The sequence below is a fragment of the Phyllostomus discolor genome, chromosome 8 (assembly GCF_004126475.2).
Source record: "Phyllostomus discolor isolate MPI-MPIP mPhyDis1 chromosome 8, mPhyDis1.pri.v3, whole genome shotgun sequence".
NCBI classification, from domain to species: domain Eukaryota; kingdom Metazoa; phylum Chordata; class Mammalia; order Chiroptera; family Phyllostomidae; genus Phyllostomus; species Phyllostomus discolor.
The window spans coordinates 100,704,863-100,726,542 of record NC_040910.2 but is presented as its reverse complement, the minus strand read 5'-3'; the positions used below and the strand labels follow the sequence as shown (position 1 = coordinate 100,726,542).

The 21,680-nt window shown below is 38.3% G+C and overlaps 1 protein-coding gene across 17 annotated transcripts in view; it reads right to left on the bottom strand.

Moving 5' to 3' along the window:
* MBTD1 (mbt domain containing 1) overlaps positions 1–21,680 on the bottom strand; it is a 68,750-nt gene that overhangs the window by 26,730 nt on the left and 20,340 nt on the right. For 10 of the 17 annotated variants that reach the window (XR_004904899.1, XM_036033722.1, XM_036033721.1 and 7 more), the window contains 4 exons: positions 14,648–14,849; positions 10,258–10,397; positions 8,856–8,970; positions 7,563–7,645 (listed from right to left, as the gene is read on the bottom strand). Coding sequence is in view for 15 of the 17 variants with exons in the window: in XM_036033722.1 (XP_035889615.1) it covers positions 7,563–7,645; positions 8,856–8,970; positions 10,258–10,397; positions 14,648–14,801 (492 nt within the window). In the remaining 2 variants the exon portion in view is untranslated. Of the gene's footprint in view, positions 1–1,335; positions 1,453–7,562; positions 7,646–8,855; positions 8,971–9,398; positions 9,514–10,257; positions 10,399–14,647; positions 14,850–21,680 lie in introns of those variants that run through there. The other 7 variants (XM_028521058.2, XM_028521061.1, XM_028521057.2 and 4 more) reach the window with 3 other exon arrangements.

The following is a 21,680-nucleotide window of genomic DNA, read 5'->3' as shown; positions in this document are numbered from 1 at the left end:
CGAGTAAACAAAGACATCTAGGAGTTACACAAACCAGCCACTCTGAACATTCTGCGATGTTTTTCATGCACGGACTCCCGCACTTTGGCAAACTACTAACCCAACAGGAAGGTTAGCCTAACACAGTATTCAAAACCCCTATCCTCTCAATAGTTTACATAGAATTTCTGAAGGAGAGGAAGAAAATGTCAAATACTGAACTAGGGTAAGTCTGGAACCAAACACGGAATCAATTTGTAGCTATTGCTTGAAGGAGCAACAGTGAATCTGCCTCAGTAACTTGCGGACGGTGCCCTATCTCAACAATTTCTGATCCTGGAAGAGGACACATCACTACCTCCTTGAGCTGTACAAAAAAAAATAATACATCCACCATGACTACCTCTTTCTGCTTTTTTTTAAAATTGAAATATTGGACTCTTCAGGTTCTGCTATCTCCCCCTATATCACTCTAGACTAGGGCCATCCCTATTGCCAGCAGATATGATTAGAAAAGGAGGCTGGAAGGAAGATAGGTAACACAGATTAAGCTAAAATAAATTAACACCAAGAACATGCATTCAATTCTGTGAGGAAGAACCAATCAGAGCAGACAGATGTAGTTAAATATATGTATTGGATTAAGGTAGTGTTTTCATCCTTCTTTATTTGGCTGCCAAATCTTACCGAATGCGTTTATTTTTCATTGAGAAGAAAGAGGCATGGAATTGCTGACCAGTTGGGGTTTATGCTGGGACACTGCTAAGTGAATTTGGCATACAAGATTCCCTTTTGAATTATGTATGACCATGTCATGCTGAGTTTTTTTAAAAAGCCTTAATAATTGTTTGGAGAAAATAACTTTTAGTTACATTTTATTAAAGAAAACAAAGTGTCAATACGATCACTGAAAAAATAAAGTTCATGTTGACTTTAGTGGGGGATATTACGGTTTTGGCCCTTACAGTCTGGATTGGTATAGGAGAAAGTAGCAGAAAGTGACATTTGTTCTTGCCTGTAAGTTTGTGGTTCTGCTAGGCCCTCTTAAACCAATCCATATGGTTTACTCTGAGAAAGAAAAAAGAGGAAACGAAAACAACAACATAAAAGAGCACCACAGTCATTGCACGGTATGTGCTCGATGTGTTGAAATAGCAAGGTAATTACATAGATGTATCTGCCCTTTTGTTTAAATGAATATTCTTAAGTGTGGAAGACTAAATGACCCAGGGCTTGACAGCCATCTTCATCCAAGTCATCTGTCTTCTCTTGCTGGCAGGAGGGATACCTCTGAAAGTCTGGATTGGCATAGCATGAACTAGCAGAACCATAATTTACAGGTAACAACAAATTTACCTTCCAGACTCAGGACGAGAGGTCCACCTCAGGCTCCTCCCAAACCAGGAAGATCTGCTTCACCACTTCCTGCTCCAGGGCCACTCGTGAGGGCTATCTGGGAGCGACTCTCCTTCCCTGCAAGGTAAGCTATCATCAGGTCCTGCAGGACATGGCCAAATCCAAATGCTGAGGGCTCCCCAGCACAAATGTAAAACCTCCACCTGACTGTCTGAAAGAAAATAATTCGGTGGGAAGTCTCATTTTCTGCACTTCAAGAACATTCCCAGATAGTCCAATAGCCCAGATGGCTAGTACTTAGAACCTAAGAGAGCTGATACACTGCACACACGAGGCTTCATGGCAGAAATACAGGTTTCCTTCCACAGAGCTGCCAACCGATAACTCTTGATAACCACACACAATCGTCAATATTAACAGAGTTTAAGTGGGTAGAGGGTTAGCCCTGAAAGTTGTACTAGGTAACCAAAAGGACTCAATCCCAATGATAATATGGCAAATGCAGAAAAAGCCACCACTGAAATATTTTAAGATTAACAGGCATATGATTACTAAAGTGCATCAAGTAGAAAAAGATGAACCCTGGCTGGTATGGCTTCCGGGACTGAGCGCTGAATGGCGAACCAAAGGGGTGCAGGTTCGATTCCCATCAGGGCACATGCCTGGGTTGTGGGCCAGGTCCCCAGTGGGGGATGCACAAAAGGCAACCACACATTGATGTTTCTCTCTCTCTCCCTCCCTTCCCCTCTCTCTAAAAGTAAATAAATAAAATCTTAAAAAAAAGAGAGAAAGATGAAATATTTGGCTAAAATGATGGAGAAAAAAATTACCGGAAACAAACTAAAAACTACTCCTAAATACTACTTGCTAGAATTAACAGGAAAAAAACAACTGTTCCCTTTTTCTCCAGAAAGCCCATTCACCTTTCAATACTAGAATGTACTTTTTGGGGTGGCAGGAACAGGGAGATGGGGAATGCAAGGACACTATAAAAAATATGGGATGCTTGGGGCGGAAGTAAGATTACAAATGAGACAATGCCATGTGCACAACATAAAAAGAGACAGAAAATAGTGGTCACTAGGTTTTAAAGGCATAAAACAGCACATAATTAAAAAAAAAAACACATATTAAACCAATATTGTTTAAGAACTGGGAGACTGCAATAGAACAAACACTTTAGAAACCACACCAAAATTAAGAAAGTAATCTAGCCCTGGCTGGTGTGGCTCAGTGGACTGAGCACTGTCTTGTGAACCAAAAGGTCACCACTTCGATTCCCAATCACGGCACGTGCCTGGGTTGTGAACCAGGTCCTTAGTAGGTGGCATGCGAGAGGCAACACATATTGAGGTTTCTCTCCCTCTCTTCCCCCCTCCCTTCCCCTCTCTAAAAATAAATAAAATCTGTAACTATAAAAGGAAAAGAAAGTAATCTAGATTATTTAGGTTTTCTTTAACACTGGTGAGTTTTGCTATATCACAGTTCACTGCTTTCTTACAGAGAATCTTTTGTGGTAACACAATAGCTAACTCAGATGGAGCAACCAAATGCCAGAACTAATTTAAGTTTTCTTTCCATTAGAAAAAAAATTCTGATATTTAGGATGACAATCTAGTGAAGATTCTAACAGTTAAAATGGGTGAAGTCATATTTATCTTCAACTTTCAGTGGAGTCATGTGAAAGTGCGTGCATGTGGTCAAGGATAGGGAAGACTTTTTTTTAAAACTTGGAAGAGATTATTTTACTGATAAGCACATACCTCACAAGTAGATAAGTTTTGCCATAAACTATTGTTACTGTATATATACAAATAAAAGGGCTTTTCTTTTGCTCTTAAAATTGAAATTATACTTGTGACACAGGTGGCAAAGAAATATGGGTAACCTTATTCCCTCGGAATAGCTGGTGTACAGGTCAGGCACCAAAGAGAGGGCTAGAAAATATCAGGTAAGAAACACCAGGTGGTATTTGTGGAGGTGGGATGCAAACGTACAGCAAACTAAGCTTTACTAAAGGTACAGCATACATGTACCAGCATACATGTACAAAGGACTTTAAAAAAATATACAAAACTGTAACTATTTTCAAGGGCAAAAAAAGCAGGATGCTGACATTTCTGGCTTTAGCAATGACAATACTGCAAGACAGTATAATATACCATCCAGGTACCAAACAAAAGAAATGTGAAACCTGTAAATACATAACTGAAGGAATACGATTTTAGCTTTTGTATGATCCATGTACATTTGGTATTAGCACATTTTGCCCTGCACTGTAATACCTAGGAAAGAAATGTTTTGCTTGATTTTATAAAGCAAATAACGGGAAATAGGAGTGCTTCAACTTAAGACTACAGTCTTTAAAAAAAAATTAACAGCGCTTTATAGCTAATGTTCTGCATGTACACAGAGTAACTAGAGGCTCCCTTGGGTGCAAAAATAAATTCCCACTAGAGGAAAATAACCTGTGAATTTCATTAATTTATATATTGTACCTAACTGGCATGTGGTTCTATAGTAGTATTTTGGAAATTTTTTGCAGTTAGGACAGAAACGGACACTGCTTTTTGGGGCTGTGAAATAGGAAAAAAACAAAAACAAAAACCATACTGGTCTCTTACCCGGTTCCTGGCAGAGAGCTCTTAAAACCTTCCTAATTTCCTAAGTAATAAGAGCATTAGAAGCATCTTTTGCTCTAATATTTGGCCTTTGGCCCTGGTTCCTGACACAGAGCCCCTAAATCCTTCAGAATTTCTTGGGTGAAAGAGTGTTTTGGTGCCAATGTGCAACTCTCTGTGGGCTTCTGGGCAGCATCAGGAGGGGAGCTGGTCACCAGGAACAATAAGCTGTAATTGTCAGCTTGGAACTTTCAGCCCCATCCCTCACCTTCTGGGAAAGTGAGAGGGGATGGGAAGGGAGAGCATGCTTACGCGAGGAAGCCCCCATAACAATCCCTATGTATGGGGTTTGGAGGGCTTCCGGGCTGGTGGCCCAGCGGAGGTGCTAGGAGAGTGGCACGTCTGGAGACCTCATGAAAGCTCTGTGTCCCTTTCCACATACTATGCCCTATGCATCTCTTCATTTATACCCTTTATTATATCCTTAATAATGAATCAGTAAATGTGTTTCCCCAGTTCTGTGAACCATTTTAGCAAATTAACAAACTCAAGGAGTCACAGAAACTCTAATTTATAGCTGGTCTATCAGAAGTACAGGTGACAACCTGGGACTTTTGACTGGTGTCTGAAATGGGGGCAGTCTTGTGGGACTGAGCCTTTATCTTGTGGGATTTGATGCTCACTCACTCCAGGTAGACAGTGTCAGAACTGAACTAAATTACAGGATACTTGGCTGGTGTCAAAGACTTGCTTAATGTGTGAAGAAAAACCTCTAAATCCAGTGTTAGGACTATTGTGTGGTACTAGTATGTGAATAAAGGAGAAACACAGAAGTGTTTTTTTTATACAGGCTTAATTCAAGTCAATGTTAAAAACAATCAAATAAAAAAAGTTTGCATTATTAAATACAGGTTAAAGCCCAAAACTGAAAATTACAATCTAGCTACTAAAAAGAGTAGTAAGTCTCTTCATTTACAATAAGAGATGGATCAAATGAACTAGATGTTTTTTAAGATGACTTACAGCTTTGTGACCATATGATTTAGGATTAATTGAAAGTGGTTATTATTTAACACAGTGGTTTCCAACCTCAGAGGCTGCCAAGAAGGGGGAGCCAAGGGCCAGGGTCAAGGCTCTGGCCATCCCACCCCACCTCTTCCAGACCAATCAGAGTAGCTTCCTCTTATCCTGGCTATGTTTATTAGGGAAAAGGGGAATTCTGATGCTTCAGATAAAAAGTCTAAAAACTACCACCTAGAGAAACTGAAAGACCTATCAGGTATTTGGCAATCATAACATACAGATTTCTAAGTGGATATATTTAATGACAACTGGGCTTGATTTCCATTAGTAAATTATAAAAAAAAGAAACGAACATTGTTGTGATTATAAACCACTATGCATAATTACAGCAATTACCAAAGAGAATATAACCCTATAATATGCTTAACAGAAATTTTATTGTCAGAAGATAGACCATAGAAAGAGGAATTCTACTCTTAAGGCTCTGACACTGCCCTCACCATAAATTGATCTTTCAATCAGAACAACTCGGCTTCCAGGTTACACACTGGGTGTTTTTTTTTTTTTTTTTTTAAATTACGTTTGAATGTAGAATCGGTAGGATCGGGGAAAGGCTCCCAACCTGTGTTCAAGCTGAAGACAAGGCACACGCAGAGTCTGGAGGAAGTGGGCCCTACTGATGAACCAGTGTTAGGGCACATGTCAAATCTTAAAAGACTAGAAGATAGATAACATAAGGCAGGATCTTGTGTTCCCAGCTGCTTCTGACAATGGGTTTTCTACAGCAAAAGCTACTCACTCTCTCTGGATAGACCTAGAAAACTATCTCAGGGGGAGAACCATGAGGAGTCAACTCTAAAAAACAAAATCAAGTGCAGCATGAGGTGTGATGTCCTAAATCAAATGGCTTCACATGAAAGATGCTGGTCAAGGCAACAAAGCAAATGCATTTGTACTAAAATATACTAAGAAATCACTAACGTAAAATTTTTTCTATTTGATAAGGACAAGGCAGTAAAGAAAGATGAGTGGAACAGAAAGGCAATGGGAGACAGATGCCTCACTTCTGAATGCAAAAGAGGAGGCTCCACATTATTCATTATTAGGAATATGACTAAGGCTAGATGCTACATTCTATATGATAGAATACGTCAATAATCTTAAAAGAGCAAAATCAAAAGCAAAGTTAATTTCATTATTATGACATTTTCTTGCAAAGAATTTTAATATAGTTTACTATTCAAAGATATGGACATGAAGTAAAACATGCTACTGGGACTTTGAAATGCTATTATAAAAAGTATTCTGACTGCTTAAATAAAATAGCTCGGCACGGTTTATTACATTAAAGCATAAAAAACATTAAAATAAAGGCAGTAAAGACATAAAGGCTATTCAGGAGACAGTAGACAGATGTTCCAGGTATCTAGGATGAAAGAGTTATTATATCTGAGAATTTAATCTAATTTTGAGTTTCTTAGTACCAGAAAAAACTATCCTAAGAGAGGAAAGTTAAAGACTTGTTTAGTAGTTCTTTTTAAAACTGCTGTCGCCATATATTTAATATATTTCACAAATGTGACACCATTTATCAACATTATAGTAAAATAAGTCACCTACTTCACACTGAGATGAAGAATGTAAGATTTCATGTAAGTTGGTTCAGTCTGCATACCACAAGGGCTAAGAGCTCAACACTTGTACTTTCAAGAAAGAAAACTAGCAGATGAATGAACAAATTTTAATTTATATTTCTACCACTAAATTTATATGCTTGGATTTGATCAAGATCCTGTACTGGCCATAAATGAATGAAGATTCATTTGGATTTCCATTCAGTTGTGTTTACATGCTGTTATTTAAAAGTAGAGCACTAAGTTAGCATTAAGTATACACAAAACCTCATTAATTTTCTAAGTTCACTTTTCTTCTTATACATTGTCAGTAGCAGATAAAACATTTAAATATAAATTATAGTCAGGTTAAAAAAAGCATTGCATATTATTCATCAGAGATAAGTCAAAAAGGAATAGAATCAGAAGGAAAGAATGCATCAGATATATTTTAAACATGATTCTGAATTCTTTCCAAGGCTCTGTAACAATCTAATTGCTAAAAAACAGAAAACCTTACAAACGGTTTTTGCATATTTATCATACATATCAGCCCACAATACTATATTACTAACAAAATAAACGTGGAACAAAGATCCTTTCCTTCCTGAATCATCAGGTCAAATCACAAAGATTTAGGTTCCATACATGATACATGGTTTCTATTAGGCTGAACTATATGACATTGCCAATGTACAACTATTTTTGATTACAAAACCAGCAACTTCACTGAAAATTTGAATAGTATTGTCCCTGTTTAAAATAATTTTGGACTGCAATGTCTTTATAGAAAGCCTTTACTTAAAAATGTATAGAATTTATTTTTCAGCTATTGATAAATATAATAGAAAAAATATTTCCATTATAAGGTATAAAATAAAGATGTAAGAAGATGCTTAGGTGTTATTGCACCTTCAGATTTAAGCCATGAATAAGCATTTCAGTATGAGGTGAGAAATTCCATACTCACATGTTTAAAGCAGGTAACTGGAGCTGCTATAAAGCTATTGCTATTGATGTAGTTGCCCCAGCTGAAACCTTCCATGGAGACTACTGTTGAAATAAAATAAATTTAGATATATTACAATTCTCAATTCTTAAAATGTAAAATTGTGTAAAATTAATTTATCACGTTTGAAGTTTTTTTTTTTCTGTAAAAGGTTAAAGAACAAGCCCAGCTGACGTAGCTCAGTGGATTGAGCATGGGCTGAGAACCAAAGTGTCACAGGTTCAATTCCCAGTCAGGGTACATGCCTGGGTTGCAGGCCATGACCCCCAGCAACCACACATTGATGTTTCTCTCTCTCTATCTCCCCTCCTTTCCCTCTCTAAAAATAAATAAATAAAATCTTAAAAAAAAAAAAAGGTTAAAGAACTTCTCCAAATGAATGTGAACTTTGGCATAAATCGTATCTGCAAACAGCCAGCAGTTTAAGTCTTTTACATACAACACAGTTCCTCAAAAGCGAAGAGCTCTCCAGCTATGAGAAGCTGAGAACAGACGTGTTCATGATAACAAATGTGGATATGCTGCTTTTGTTTTTACTCCCATGCAGCTCTTGCGGTGAGCCTTAGGGAGAAGTCTATCTCATATCTACCACCTAATACTAGGGGTTTTCATTACTTCACTCCCTACTTACTTCCCTGTCTTTGTGCTTCTGTTAAGAATCTCCTAATAGAAAGGGTCCTTTCCTCTTACAACACTCTTCTCGCCACTCCCTTGGAAGCCTGCTAAATGTCTTATTTCTTTGCCAACTATCCCCACGATGCTCCCTACCCTCCAAAGCAAAGAGAGAATCAGTACTTAAAAAATAAATACTAGCCCTGGCTGGCGTAGCTCAGTGGACTGAGCTCGGGCTGGGAACCAAGGTGTCCCAGGTTCGATTCCCAGCCAGGGTACATTCCTGGGTTGCAGGCCATAACCCCCAGCAACCGCACATTGATGTTTCTCTCTCTCTCTCTCTCTCCCTCCCTCCCCTCCCTAAAAATAAATAAATAAAATCTTTAAAAAAAAATAAATACTAAACCAGATAAAAAAGCACTAATATCAAGGAGACTGTCACAAACACTGAACCTTGTGAATGCAAACATCCTCTTCTAGACTAATTGACTGAAACCAAAATGTCAGGGAGCCCAGTGTCATGTGCTAACAGGGAACAGACCTAGCTTAGCTAACCAGAATTGAACATCAAAATGTCAGTGATTAAAACCAGATGAATCAGTATCAAATATTTCACATCTATTAACATTCAAGTCATATTACCTGCTTTAGTCTTTGCTTGATTTTGCAAGGTAGCTTGATACTGAGCATATGCGGCTAGTTTAGCAACTAAAGGTTGTTTCTGAAGAACTTTAGCTTTCTTTGTTGGAGGCTTACCCTAAAACAAGAAGAGTTAAGTAAATAGGATTCTTTTCACCACCCCCACCAACACCAAAAACTAACTTGATTGCACACTACTACTTATTCTGCTTAAATAAACACCGAGGGTTTAGAAAATTATTAAAGCAGAGGGAACATACAAGGAATTTTAACAAGAGAAGTGTTTTCTGGAGTTCTGCCACAATGTAGATATCTAATATGGATAGCAGGGCTGGCATAGACAAAAATAGCAATATGCAATTAATATGTTAATAAAAAATTACATCCCATAAGATGTTAAAATATAGGCTGTGATGAATACTTGATTCTTTCTTTTACTAGATAAAACCAGTGGTTATTCACTCATGCAGGTTGCCAAGCATTGCTATTTTATGTGGTAAGAAAAGATAATCGAACGTTTAAAGAGCAAGTGACTGAGGTTTATACCTTTAGTGCTAACGCAAAAGATCAATGACAAAATGATCATGGGCCAAATTCAGTGTGACAAACTGCCATCCATTTGGGCACAGACCAATGCTCAGGATCTTTAGGCACTGTCTTTCTGAAATATAGAAATACATCTAAGTGATGTATTTCCTTAATTTGGAGGACTTAACCCTTTCAGTGCTATGTAATGATCACAATAAGTTAAAGGAGAATAAGAAAAAATGTGATCATCAAAGTAAACTAATTACAAGAATCAGGTATGTAATGCCTTTACAAAGTTGTTTACATGCTACAACAGAAACAACTTAGATACATGATCAATTCTCCAGTCATTTTGTACGTCCTGATGTACATCTAGAGAAAGATGACTTTCCTCCTATATTATGAACATTTTCAAAAAGGTTAGTTGGATTAACCAAATACATTTGGTCAAGGTATCAAATGGGTTGTTATCAAAAGTACAAAGCAAAGATGATGGGAAAATAAACCAAAGGGTAAATCATATCCTTACAAACACTGAAAGATCTACCTTGATGTAACTTAAAAGAAAACGAGGGGGGGGGACAAACGGCTTCAATTACTGAAAAGGGGAATGTATTTATGATTATTTAGGAAAAGGGTATTTTTAATCCACTTACACAACTCAGTTTATTCTGGATACTATGCCTTGTCTACTTATAATAGCTGTCAATTTTATAGACTGAACACACACTGGAGCTCACCTACATCCTAAAAATGTGGGGTATAAAATGATAATTGACCAATGGGACAGAGGGGGAGTGCAGTGAATCACAATCAAATGACAAGTAAACGGTGAAAGCCACAGAAATAATAGATATAAAGAATAAGGTTTCTGTACCGTTACCTGAAGTCTGGCCAAAATGCTTGCCTTCTTGGAATTTGACGAATAACTTCTTGAACATGAAACGCTGCAGAAACGCTTTGTTTTAGAGTAAAAAGCATCTCGCACACCAACCATCCCACACATTTCGCAGGTAGCTAATTAACAAAATAAAAATATTGGTGTTATGATCATACAATAAAATCAATTTTAATCTAACAGTTTAATAACTTCTCCAACTATTTCAAAGTTTTAATTTAAAAATTTTTGCCCTGGCTGGTGTGGTTCAATGGATTGAGTGCTGGCCTGCGAACCAAAGGGTCACCAGTTCGATTCCCAATCAGGACACAGGCCTGGGTTGCAGGCCAGGTCTCCGGTAGGGGTGCGTGAAAGGCAACCACTCATTGATGTTTCTCTCCCTCTCTCTAAAAACAAATAAATAAAATCTTAAATTTTTTTTCCCTTCTAACAGAAAATTTCTATCTGTCATACAAATGGTAGAAAACCCTAGATGAAAGTAGAGAAAAGACTGGTTATGATGCCTTCCTTGGCTAGGAGTTCCAGAAGATCTGTCAGGCTTAAAAAAGGGTCAAGAGACAAACATTTAAGTTGGATTGCACCAACATTTCCTTAGTGCTTACCAGGTGCTAGGAATTTTCATATACATTATGAGCTGTTTGAAAGGATTAGAAACAAGAGTTGAAAAGTAGGACACAACTGAGGACTAACATGAACTGTTGCGTAAGCCTTTAAAATACTGCAGTGGTGGGAGCCTGTCGAGCCTCTTTTGTACATTAGTAACGGACCATAATCTCAACGGCAGAATGGAGGAACTAAGGTCACAAGAACTGAAGCTCAAAAGAGATGAACAGATATATGCTCAGGAGTAGGACTGCTGAATTATATGGTCCTTGTGTTTTTCATTTTTTGAGGAATAGCGATACTGTTTTTCATAGTGACCGTACCAATTTACATTCCCACCAACAGTGCACCAGGGTTTTCTCTTCTGTGTGCCCAACCTTTTGGCAACTCTGGGCCACACAGTAAATATACAAACACTGATGAAAACAAAAAAAATCTCGTAACCTTTTAAGTAAATTTAGGATTTTCAGTTGGGCTGCATTTGCAGCCATCTGGGCCGCATGGAGCCCACAGGCTGGAGCCCCCTGCATCTAGATCCATGTCAATGCCTGTTATCTCTTGTAGTCTTTTTAGTAACAGGCCCCCTGATGGGTGTGGGGTGTTATCTCATCATGGCTTTGAGCTGTACTTCCCTCATGATTAGTGACGTTGAGCACCTTCTTATGTACCTAGCTGCCATTTTATATCTTCTTTGGAAAGATGTCTATTCAGGTCCTTTGCCATTTTTTAATTGGAATTTTTGCTTTTCTGCTACTGAGTTACATGAATTCTTTATATATTTTGGATATCAACTCTTTATCAGATATACAGTTATCTCATGTTCTCCCATTCTGTGTTGCCTTTTTAATTTACTGGTTTCTTTGGTGTAAGAATCTCTTTAGTTTGATGTAGTCCCACTGTCTCTTTTAGCTTTTGTTTATGCTTTTGGTGTCTCATCCAAAAAATCATTGCCAAGAGCAACATCAAGAGCTTTTTCCCTGGTTCCTCTAGGAGTTTCATGGTTTTAGGTCTTACATTTTAAGTCTTTCAGGGGTGTCCAACCCGTGGTCCGAGGGCTGCATGTGGTCTAGCAATGGCCATGAATGTGGCCCAACACAAAACTGTAAATTTACTTGAAACCTTCCCACCCCATCAGTTTCCATTAGTGTTCGTGTGTTCAATGTGTGGCCCAAGACAACTCATCTTCCACTGTAGCCCAGAGATGACAAAAGGCTGGACACCCCAATATCAAGTTAATTTTTGTGAGCGGTGTAAGAGTGGGGTCCAGTTTCATTCTTTTGCATGTGGATATCCAATTTCCCCAGCACTATTTTTAAAGAGACTACCCTTTCCCCACTGTGTGTTCTTTGTGCCATTCTCAATAGTTGGCTATAAATTAGTATCGCAAAGAGGTATCTGCCCTCCAGTGTTCATTGCCATGCTATTCATAATAACCAAGATATGGAAACGTTCAATGCCCTTTGACAGATGAAGAAAATGTGATATACATATATATCATCTATAGCAAATGGAATATTATTCATTTAATGAAATATGCAGCCATTAAAAAAAAAAAAAAAAGAAGAAAATCCTGTCATTCTGACAACGTGGGATATGAAGCTACCGGGCCTTATGCTAAAGGGAGTAAGCCAGACAGAGAAAGACAAATACTGTGTGGTATCATTTATATGGGGAATCTTAAAAATAAAAACAAAAAAACCCCACTTCATGGAATGGTGGTTGCCAGAGGTTGGGGAGAGGGGGAAATAGGGAGATGCAGGCCAGAGGGTTTCCAATTTTCCGTTATAAAAAGGATAAGCTGTGGGGATCTAACAATAGGGGTGACTACTGTTAATCATACACTATTATATACTTGAAAGTTGGTAAGAGTAGAATTTAAGTGTTCACACCACACACGCACACGAAGTTTACTACATGAGGTAATGGTTGAGTTATAATAAGCTTGATCTTGGTAATCATTCCACAATATACATACATCATCACACTGTACACTTTAAATATATACATCTGTCAATCATTCCTCAATAAAATTGGAGGAAAAAAAGATGAACAGAAATAAAATTGGAAAAAAATTTAAGTGCCTGAGTAGGATCAAATCTCTACCCAAACAGTTAAAACTTGAGGGCCTCGTAGTCTAACGGGTGTTTATAAGTCTATGAAAATTATGGGAAAAGGGTAAGGTTCTAGAAGATGACAGATGAATAAATGATGTCTAAGAGGAGAAAAAAATGGTTTTAGGTTGTAAAAAGTGTAGAACTGATTATTATAAAGGCTAGTGATGTAGGTAAAAAAATTGTGATCCCAAGGGGACTGTATATCTTTGCCAAGAATTAAACATGCCAAACTAGAATTCCCATGACTAGAAAGTAATCTCCACAGTTCTTAAAACAAGAGTCTGCCACACACAAAGCTTTGATAAACCTCATATCCTTTTGTGATGAGATTATCAGACTAGTATGTTGTAACCAAATCATGGCACATTTGTAAAATCTGTCATGTAGCTTTGTCATTAAGGACTGAGAGATTTAAACTGAAGTGGGAGACACCTTGGTAGATGTTAACTGGTTGGATGACCACACCTAATGGGTTCTGATAAAGGAAGTGACATTTTTTGATATGGTCTGCAGGACTCTGTGTGAGGCTGTGTGCTGCTCAACTTTTAAATCAAAAGATTAGAACAGGACTTACCAGGCATTATTATTAAATCTGCAAGTGACATGAAACAGAAAGATTAGACCTGGCTGGTGTGGCTCAGTGGACTGAGCACTGGCCTGGGAGCCAAAAGTTCACATGTTTGATTCCCAGTCAAGGCACATGCCTGGGTTGCAGGCCAGGTTCTCCAGTTGGGGGTGTGCAAGAGGCAACCACACCTTGATATTTCTCTCCCTCTCTTTCCTTCTAAGAAGTAAATAAATAAAATCTTTTTAAAATATCCATTAAAAAAACAAACCCTGAAAGATTATACAACACAGCACTTAACAGTATATGACAGAAATAGGAATAAAATATTTTTAAGACAGCCAAATTGAGTAAGTAAAAGGTTATCTGAAGAGCTTCAAAGCCTTATGGTCTTGTTTTAAAAATAATCAACAGCAAAAGCACAAGGCTGGTTTAATTGGTTTATTAGTTCATATGATAAAAATCAAAGGGTTTTGGTTTGAAAAATCAAACCAGACACTGATGTTTCCCTCTCTTTCTCCCTCCTTTTCCCTCTCTAAACATAAATAAAAATCTTTTAAAAAAAATTTTTAGAGACAGGGGAAGAGAGAGAGAGAGAAGGAGGGACAGAAACAGCGATGTCTGTGAAAAACATCAATTGGTTGCCTCTCGCACTCCCCCACCCCAACCGGGAACCTGGACCTCAATCTAGGCATGTGCCCTGACTGGGAATCGAACAGGTAACCTTTTGGTTTGCAGGTTTGCCCAACCCACTGGATGATACCAGTCAAGGCCAATCACACAGGGTTTTATTATCTAATTACAAAATTCAAGTCTACATTAAGTTTCTCAATAGCCTTCTGTTTTCATTTTGTTCTACTTGCTTTCCAACAGGAAATGGTAGGTAGACAAAATAGAGCTCAAACACAAACACAGTGATCTACTGTGGAACTGTAAGTTTTTTTCAAATTGCATTATAAAGATGTCCTCTGTTATAAAAATTCTAAGGAAGGGGAACGACAGAAGAAATGCAATAAAAACATACCCTTACACAAAGCTGTAAACAGGTGAAGGCTGTCCACCTGAAGGCTGAGCTCTGGATACTCACCCATGCCAGATTTCCCATCTGGATATGTGTAGACTTGTCCATTGTTTTTAATAATTGGGAGATTAGAAGGTAAAGGAGCAACTTCTTCTTCACTCTCCTCAGAGCTGGAGCTGCTACTTGTGTCCTCACTGCAGCTATCATAGCCGTCAAACATCCCGAACCAGTCTCTTCTTTTCCTCTCGGACTGTGAAGAATGTTCAATCTTAAAAGAAGAAGAAATGAATAATACATGACACAGACCTAATACATACCCCCTAAAAGACCTGAGTTCAGATTTTGGTAAATGAGATTTGAAAAATGAAAATCTAGTCCTATGAAGTGATACTTTTATTTTATAATGGAAAGCTAAATGTTTGTGTCAAAATGGAGTCCTCCACTTCTGAGGCTTAAATTCATTAGCTATGATGTTAGCTAGTAAGAACAACGATAATGATGGTAAGAACATTGACTGAAGCAGATCATCCTGTAATTCAAGTTTTGCCATAAACCAGGCGTGGCACTTCTCTATAAGAGATTAGACCAGATGATTAAAAAACTACTGAAATACACGTAACAGATGATTTCTTAATCTGCCTTTCATCTCTAAAACTGCAAATACCTCACCAACAATTTTCAACTAGTATGCCATGGAATTTTTAAAACATGTAATACCTGTTTCATTGGGGCACTGACTTCTTTTCCCTTCAACTGTTCAACAACAACAACAAAAAATGACAACAGCCACCACAACAATGGCTGTCCAGTGTGAATGCCCTAACTTGAACCAAAAATGTATAGGTCATATGACAGAGTTGCATCCTATTGGTCACGGTGTATAATAAGGTTGTGTCTGACTGGTTAACTCTTGGTACCAGAAATCCTTATACACGAGTGCAGGCACTTGATTTTTAAAAGTAATTTTGGAACAAAAAGGGTAGGTAGTTACTTTTCTTGGGTGGGGGAGAGTAAATCAACAAAAATTATATTTTGTCAGATCAGCAAAAAATATAATGTACTTTTTGGTGTGCTGCAGAATTTTAGTAATTAATTTATGTGTGCCATGAGATGTGTTGAAAGTTGCTGATCTAGACTATAATACTTTAGAACATCCAGGAAATATATAAATGCTTTAAAAAAAAAGTATTTCTAAGAGTTCTGAAAGGATTGAGACTTTTAAGTATCAGGGACAATTTTTAGATAGTAGCCATTTCAAAAATTAGACAAGATAACATTTCTACACATAAAATCCTATTTCATTTTTTAAAATAAACAATGGTTTATAAAAACCCAATTATCTCAAGCAAAATATATTTCCTTTTCAAAGGAAAAGCATGAAGACACTATCTTCTGCAGTGAATGCTACTCATATGTTCCTCCAAAAAATCCTTCACTTGGGCCACAAAAATAGCCCCCAAAATGAATACACCACTATCGAAACCTTTCGTGAAATAAATTCTAAACCTTTAAGTTTAGCAAGAAGAAAATCAAAATACAACCGAAAAAATATTTGAAATAAAAAAATAAAATCAAACCATCATTAAACATGTAGTGAGTTATAAGTCAAGAAAGTATTATCAACTGAAGGATCTTTAGAGTTGGCACCTATTTTTATTCTTTTGCTTTTTTTTACACTTAAAAAAATTTTAATTGTTGTTCAAGTAGTTTTCTGCCTCCTCCTCAATCCCAGCCCACCCACCCCAGCACTCCTCACCTCCCTCCCATTTTCACCCCCCACCCCTTGTTACTGTCCATGTGTCCTTTATAAACTTGTTCCTGCAAACCCTTCCCCTTTTCCCCTGAAATTCCCTTCCCTTCTCCCCTCCTTCACTGTCAGCCTGTTCTCAATTTCAGTGTCTTTGGTTATATTTTGCTTGTTTGTTCGTTTCGTTGATTAGGTTCCTGTTAAAGGTGAGATCATATGGTATTTGTCTTTCACCACGTGGCTTATTTCGCTTAGCATAATGCTTTCCAGTTCCATCCATGCTGTCACAAAGGGTAGGAGCTCCTTCTTTCTTTCTGCTGCATAGAATTCCATTGTGTAAATGTACCATAGTTTTTTGATCCACTCATTTACTGATGGGCACCTAGGTTGCTTCCAGCACTTGGCTATTGTAAATTGTGCTGCTCTGAACACTGGGGTGCATAGGTCTTTTGGATTGGTGTTTCAGGGTTCTTAGGATATAATTGCAGCATTGGAATTGCTGGGTCAAAAGGCAGATCCATTTTTAGTTTTCTGAGGAAATTCCACATTGTTTTCCATAGTAGTTGCACCAGTCTGCAATCCCACCAACAGTGCACTAGGGTTCCCTTTTCTCCACAACCTCTCAAACTATTCTTTTGCTTTAATATTTTTTATATCACCTTATATTTCTTGCACAATTTCTTTTCTGGCTAGCTTAAGTTAACAAGACCAGTAACAAAGCTGAAATCTGTTGTCCAGACCCTGACAATATAAAGCCATCCACTTTTATTGAATACACTGTCATCTTCAAGTATTTAGCATTAAACATCTGCAATGAATGGGAAACTGATTTTCACTCATTTAACTATGAAAGCGACAAAACCAGTTTCTCAATCTGCACAATGGAAATATTTTATATCCAAGCGAACACTGTCTTTTATGAAGTTCCTTGGGAGTCTCTACACATTTTTTTTTTATTCTTCTTCTTCTAGAAGTCTCATTTAGTCCCCATTAAAACAAAAGCAAACAATAAAAAAAATCCCATTTTTTGTGGTCACTTAGGTAATTATTTCATCTCCAACAGTTTTCCCTAGCTTGATTACCCATCTTATTTAGCAGATTTGGTTCTGAGTAACTTTTCAAGTATTTCTATAAATTAAATCTATCTTCAGAGAATCAATATCTACTACCACTAAGATTTCAAAAAGAATAAAGAAGGCAATTCCATAAGAAAAGCCTAACAAGATGGCAGAGAATGGGACAGTCCTTGTTTAGGTAAAGAGTGATGCTAAGAACACAGAATTCTGAAAGGCCTAGAGGTGATACTTATTTTTTCCATTCACTAGCTGTGAACTTGGGCACGTTACGAGATTATTCCTTATTCATGCAACATTCAACAACTATTTATCAAGTATTTGTGTGTCTCATAGTGACAGGCTAAAGACAGCAGACAAGATCCGTGGTTCTCACAAAGGCGACAGCCTACTGGCGGAAGAAATCTAAGCAAGGCCATTTGATGACAGAGTAACTAAGGCAGGGGTAGACAACTGAGATGTAGTGGTGAGAAAAGACCATTAGGACAAAAAGGGCAGTCATTTAAGTATCTGCTGCTGCAATGTTCTAGGCAAAGGAAAGAACAAGACAAAAGGCTTTTTCAGAGTGGAACATATTTGGCCCAGGGAACGTCTAGTGTGGTTGGGGCGCAGTGTGAAGAGGTGTGGGAGATGAGGCGGGAGGAGGATAGAGCGGCCACATGAAAGGAGCCCTTGAAAGCCACTAAGAAATATTTATCACGGTGACTGAAATGCACACTTAATAAACACTGGCTAGAATTCTAATTTCTAATAAATTCGTACAGTCTACCAGCATGCAGAGATGATTTCTAGTATCTGTTGTTTTCATACAGGCTTGTCTGCTTTACAGAGAGCTTGGCTGGCAGCTAATACATATTTATTGACCATTAAATGCCAGCACATCTATTTTGACTCTACTTCTCAGAGAATATAAGCCTGAAATTTCAGGGAGTCAATGATTACGATTTTGTCTCAATAATTACAGATTATAAACATTTTAAAAAGTACTGTGGTTAAATGCATTTTGGAAATTTTCCTTAGCTCAAGCCTTCTTTAAGCCTTTAGTATGCCTATGAACATTATGATAAAGAGAGATACATAGTGTGCAGTCCTTCCCAAAGAATCTTCAAGGACTAACGTTCTAGAGAAGTGCTCTCTGACCTTTTCAAGGTCCCAGTACACACACAGAAAATGATTATCTACGCAACATAAGGAGAACATGCCCCTGCATGCACCCAGGCTGAGGTCTCTGATTATCCCAAATACTGCAGGAATGAATATCCTGACATACACAAAATCCAGGACACACTAGTTGAGAAGCTGTATTCCAGCTGGGGAATGTTGCTCACTCACTATTTTTTCTTAGGATAGAATACTAGCTAATTATATAAACTGTAATCAATTTATCCCACATAAAACTTACCATTTACTTGCTGTCGGGGAGCTTAACAGGAAACTCCAGCATCAAATCAAAACCCCCAAGGGGGCTGGAACTTCAATGAAGGTGAGTAGGGAAAAAAATCTGCATGCAAAGGGGACCTAAAGGGAGTCTTTTCGGCCTATGCTCTGGGGAGAGTGGATTCTCTGAGATTATGTAATAATTATAGCCTGCCCTCCTGATTATGTCTGAGGTCATAATTTACCATCCGCTACAGTCACGAAATCAAACTAGTTCCAGGATACTAGTACCCCCTGACACCCAGCAGAAGCAATCCTAAATCACCTCAGAAAATAATCACCTGTAACTCAGGCCTTTTACCACTCCCACAGATTTAGTGCACATTCAATATCAACCACATGATATGCAATCTACCACAAGCACGTGTCAGCAAAAAGAGATCAGGAATCGTGAAGTTAGGCACTGAAACTGCCAGAGACAGAATATAAAATAACCATAGAAAAACTTATTAAGAAGTAATAAAAACATTACTGAAAAATTAGCAAAGGAATAAAAAGCAATCCGGCATATTTAAAAAGAACCAAATGTAACTTCTGTAAATAAAAAATATAACCATTATATTTTAAAATACCAAAACACGTCAATAGATGGGATAAACAGGAGATTTCAGCGATTAGACATAGCTGTAAAAAAATAGGGAAATAGAAGGTGAACATTAAGAAAATACCCAAAACACTGCCAAGAAAAGCAGGACAAGGAACACAAGAGGTTGAAAGAGCATAGAATATAATGACCTAATAAGTACCTGATAAGGCCCTCGTTGTTGTGGCTCAGTGGACTGAGTACCGGCCTGAGAACCAAAGGGTCGCTGGGTCAATTCCCAGTCAGGGCACATGCCTGGGTTGCAGGCCAGATCCTGAGTAGGGGGTGCATGTGACTCAACCACACATTGATGTTTCTCTCCCTCCCTTTCCCTCTGTCTAAAAATAAATAAAATCTTTTAAAAAATGTCTAATAAGTACTCTCAAAGGAGGGACTTCTGGTCAAGATGGAGGTGGACTTGCGGAAACAGGCAGAGAGAAGGGTGCAGTATGGTGCAGAGGCAGGAGAACACACGATCCCACATTCACTTATGGTGGATAAAAATCAGGAGGGATACCTTGGGAATGAGTGATACCAGACCCAGGCCAGACTGCACAGCCCAGGGTTCTGGCGCAGGGCAGATAAATCCCCATAACTACTGACTGTAAAAACCAGTGGGGTTTGGGGTGGTGGAAAAAACTCTGGATTTTCAAGAGACTCAGTTTAAAGGCCCCGCACAGACTTAGAGCGTATGCAAACTCACCCTCTCTGGGATTCACCACAAAGGCAACAGCTGGAACGGCTCCAGTTGCATGCGGGAAGTGGGTAAAGTGACTGGAAACAGGCGACTGCCAGGAAACCTCCAGAAGCCAGGCAGCAGCACTGTCCCCTCTCTGAGCCCTCCCCCAATACAGACACAGTGCTGTGAAGCTGACTGCCCTGCCCAGGTGATTACCTAAGGCTCCACCCCACACGGTTTATAGGTGCCTTTTCTGTAACAGGCCATGCTACTAAAGCAGGGAGTCAAAGCAGCTCTAGTACGCAGAAACAAACACAGGGAGGCTGCCAAATTGAAAAGACAAAGAAACATGGCCCAAATGAAAACGGGATAAAACCCCAGAAAAAGAACTAACTGAAACAGAGATAACCAACCTATCAGATGCAGAGTTCAAAACACTGGTGATCAGGATGTTCAAAAAACTTGTTGAGCACAACAAAATTAAAAAGGCCCAGGAAGAAATGAAGGTTACACTAAGTGAAATAAAGGACAATCTACAGGGAACCATCACTCATGGGCATGAAGCTGGGATTCAAATAAACAATTTGGAACATAAGAAAGAAATAAGCATTCGACCAGAACAGCAGGAAGACAAAAGGACTAGGAAAAAAATGAGGATAGTATAAGGACCCTCCGGGACATCTCCAAATGTACCAACAACTGATTCATAAGGATGCCAGAAGGAGAAGAGAAAGAGCAAGAAATTGATAACTTACTTAAAAACATAGTGAAAAAACAAAACAAAACAAAACAAAACAAAAACTCCCTAATCTGGTGAAGGAAGCAGATATACAAATGCAGGAAGCAGAGTTCCAAATAATTTGGACCCAAAGAGGACCACACCAAGACACATAATTAAAATTCCAAAGGTTAAAGATAAAGAGAGAATCTTAAACACAGCAAGAGAAAAGCAGATCATTATCTAGAAAGAAGTTCCCATAAGATTGGCAGCTGATTTCTCGAAAGAAACTTTGCAAGTAAGAAGGGACTAGCAAGAAGTATTCAAAGTGATGAAAAGCAAGGACCTACATCCAAGATTACTCTATCCAGCAAAGCTATCATTTAGAATGGAAGGTCAGATAAAGGGCTTCCCAGACAAGTTAAAGCTAAAGGAGTTCGTCATCACCAAGCCATTATTACATGAAATGTTAAAGGGACCTATTTAAGAAAATGAAGATCAAAACTATGAAAATAAAAATGGCAACAAATTCACAACTATCAACAACTGAATATAAAAAAACAAACTAAGCAAACAGGCAGAACAGGAACAAAATCATAGATATGGAGATGATTTGGAGGGTTATCAGCTGGGAGGGGGAAGGGGGAGAGTGTGGGGAAAGGTGCAGAGATTAAGAAGCATAATTGGTAGGCACAAAATAGGGGGATGTTAACAAAAGGAAATGGAGAAGCCAAAGAACTTTTATGCATAACCCATGGACATGAGCTAAGGGGGCAAGGATTGCTGGAGGGAAGGTGGTATCAAGAGGAGGGGGTCAAAAGGGGAAAAACTGGGACAACTGTAATAGCATAATCAATAAAAT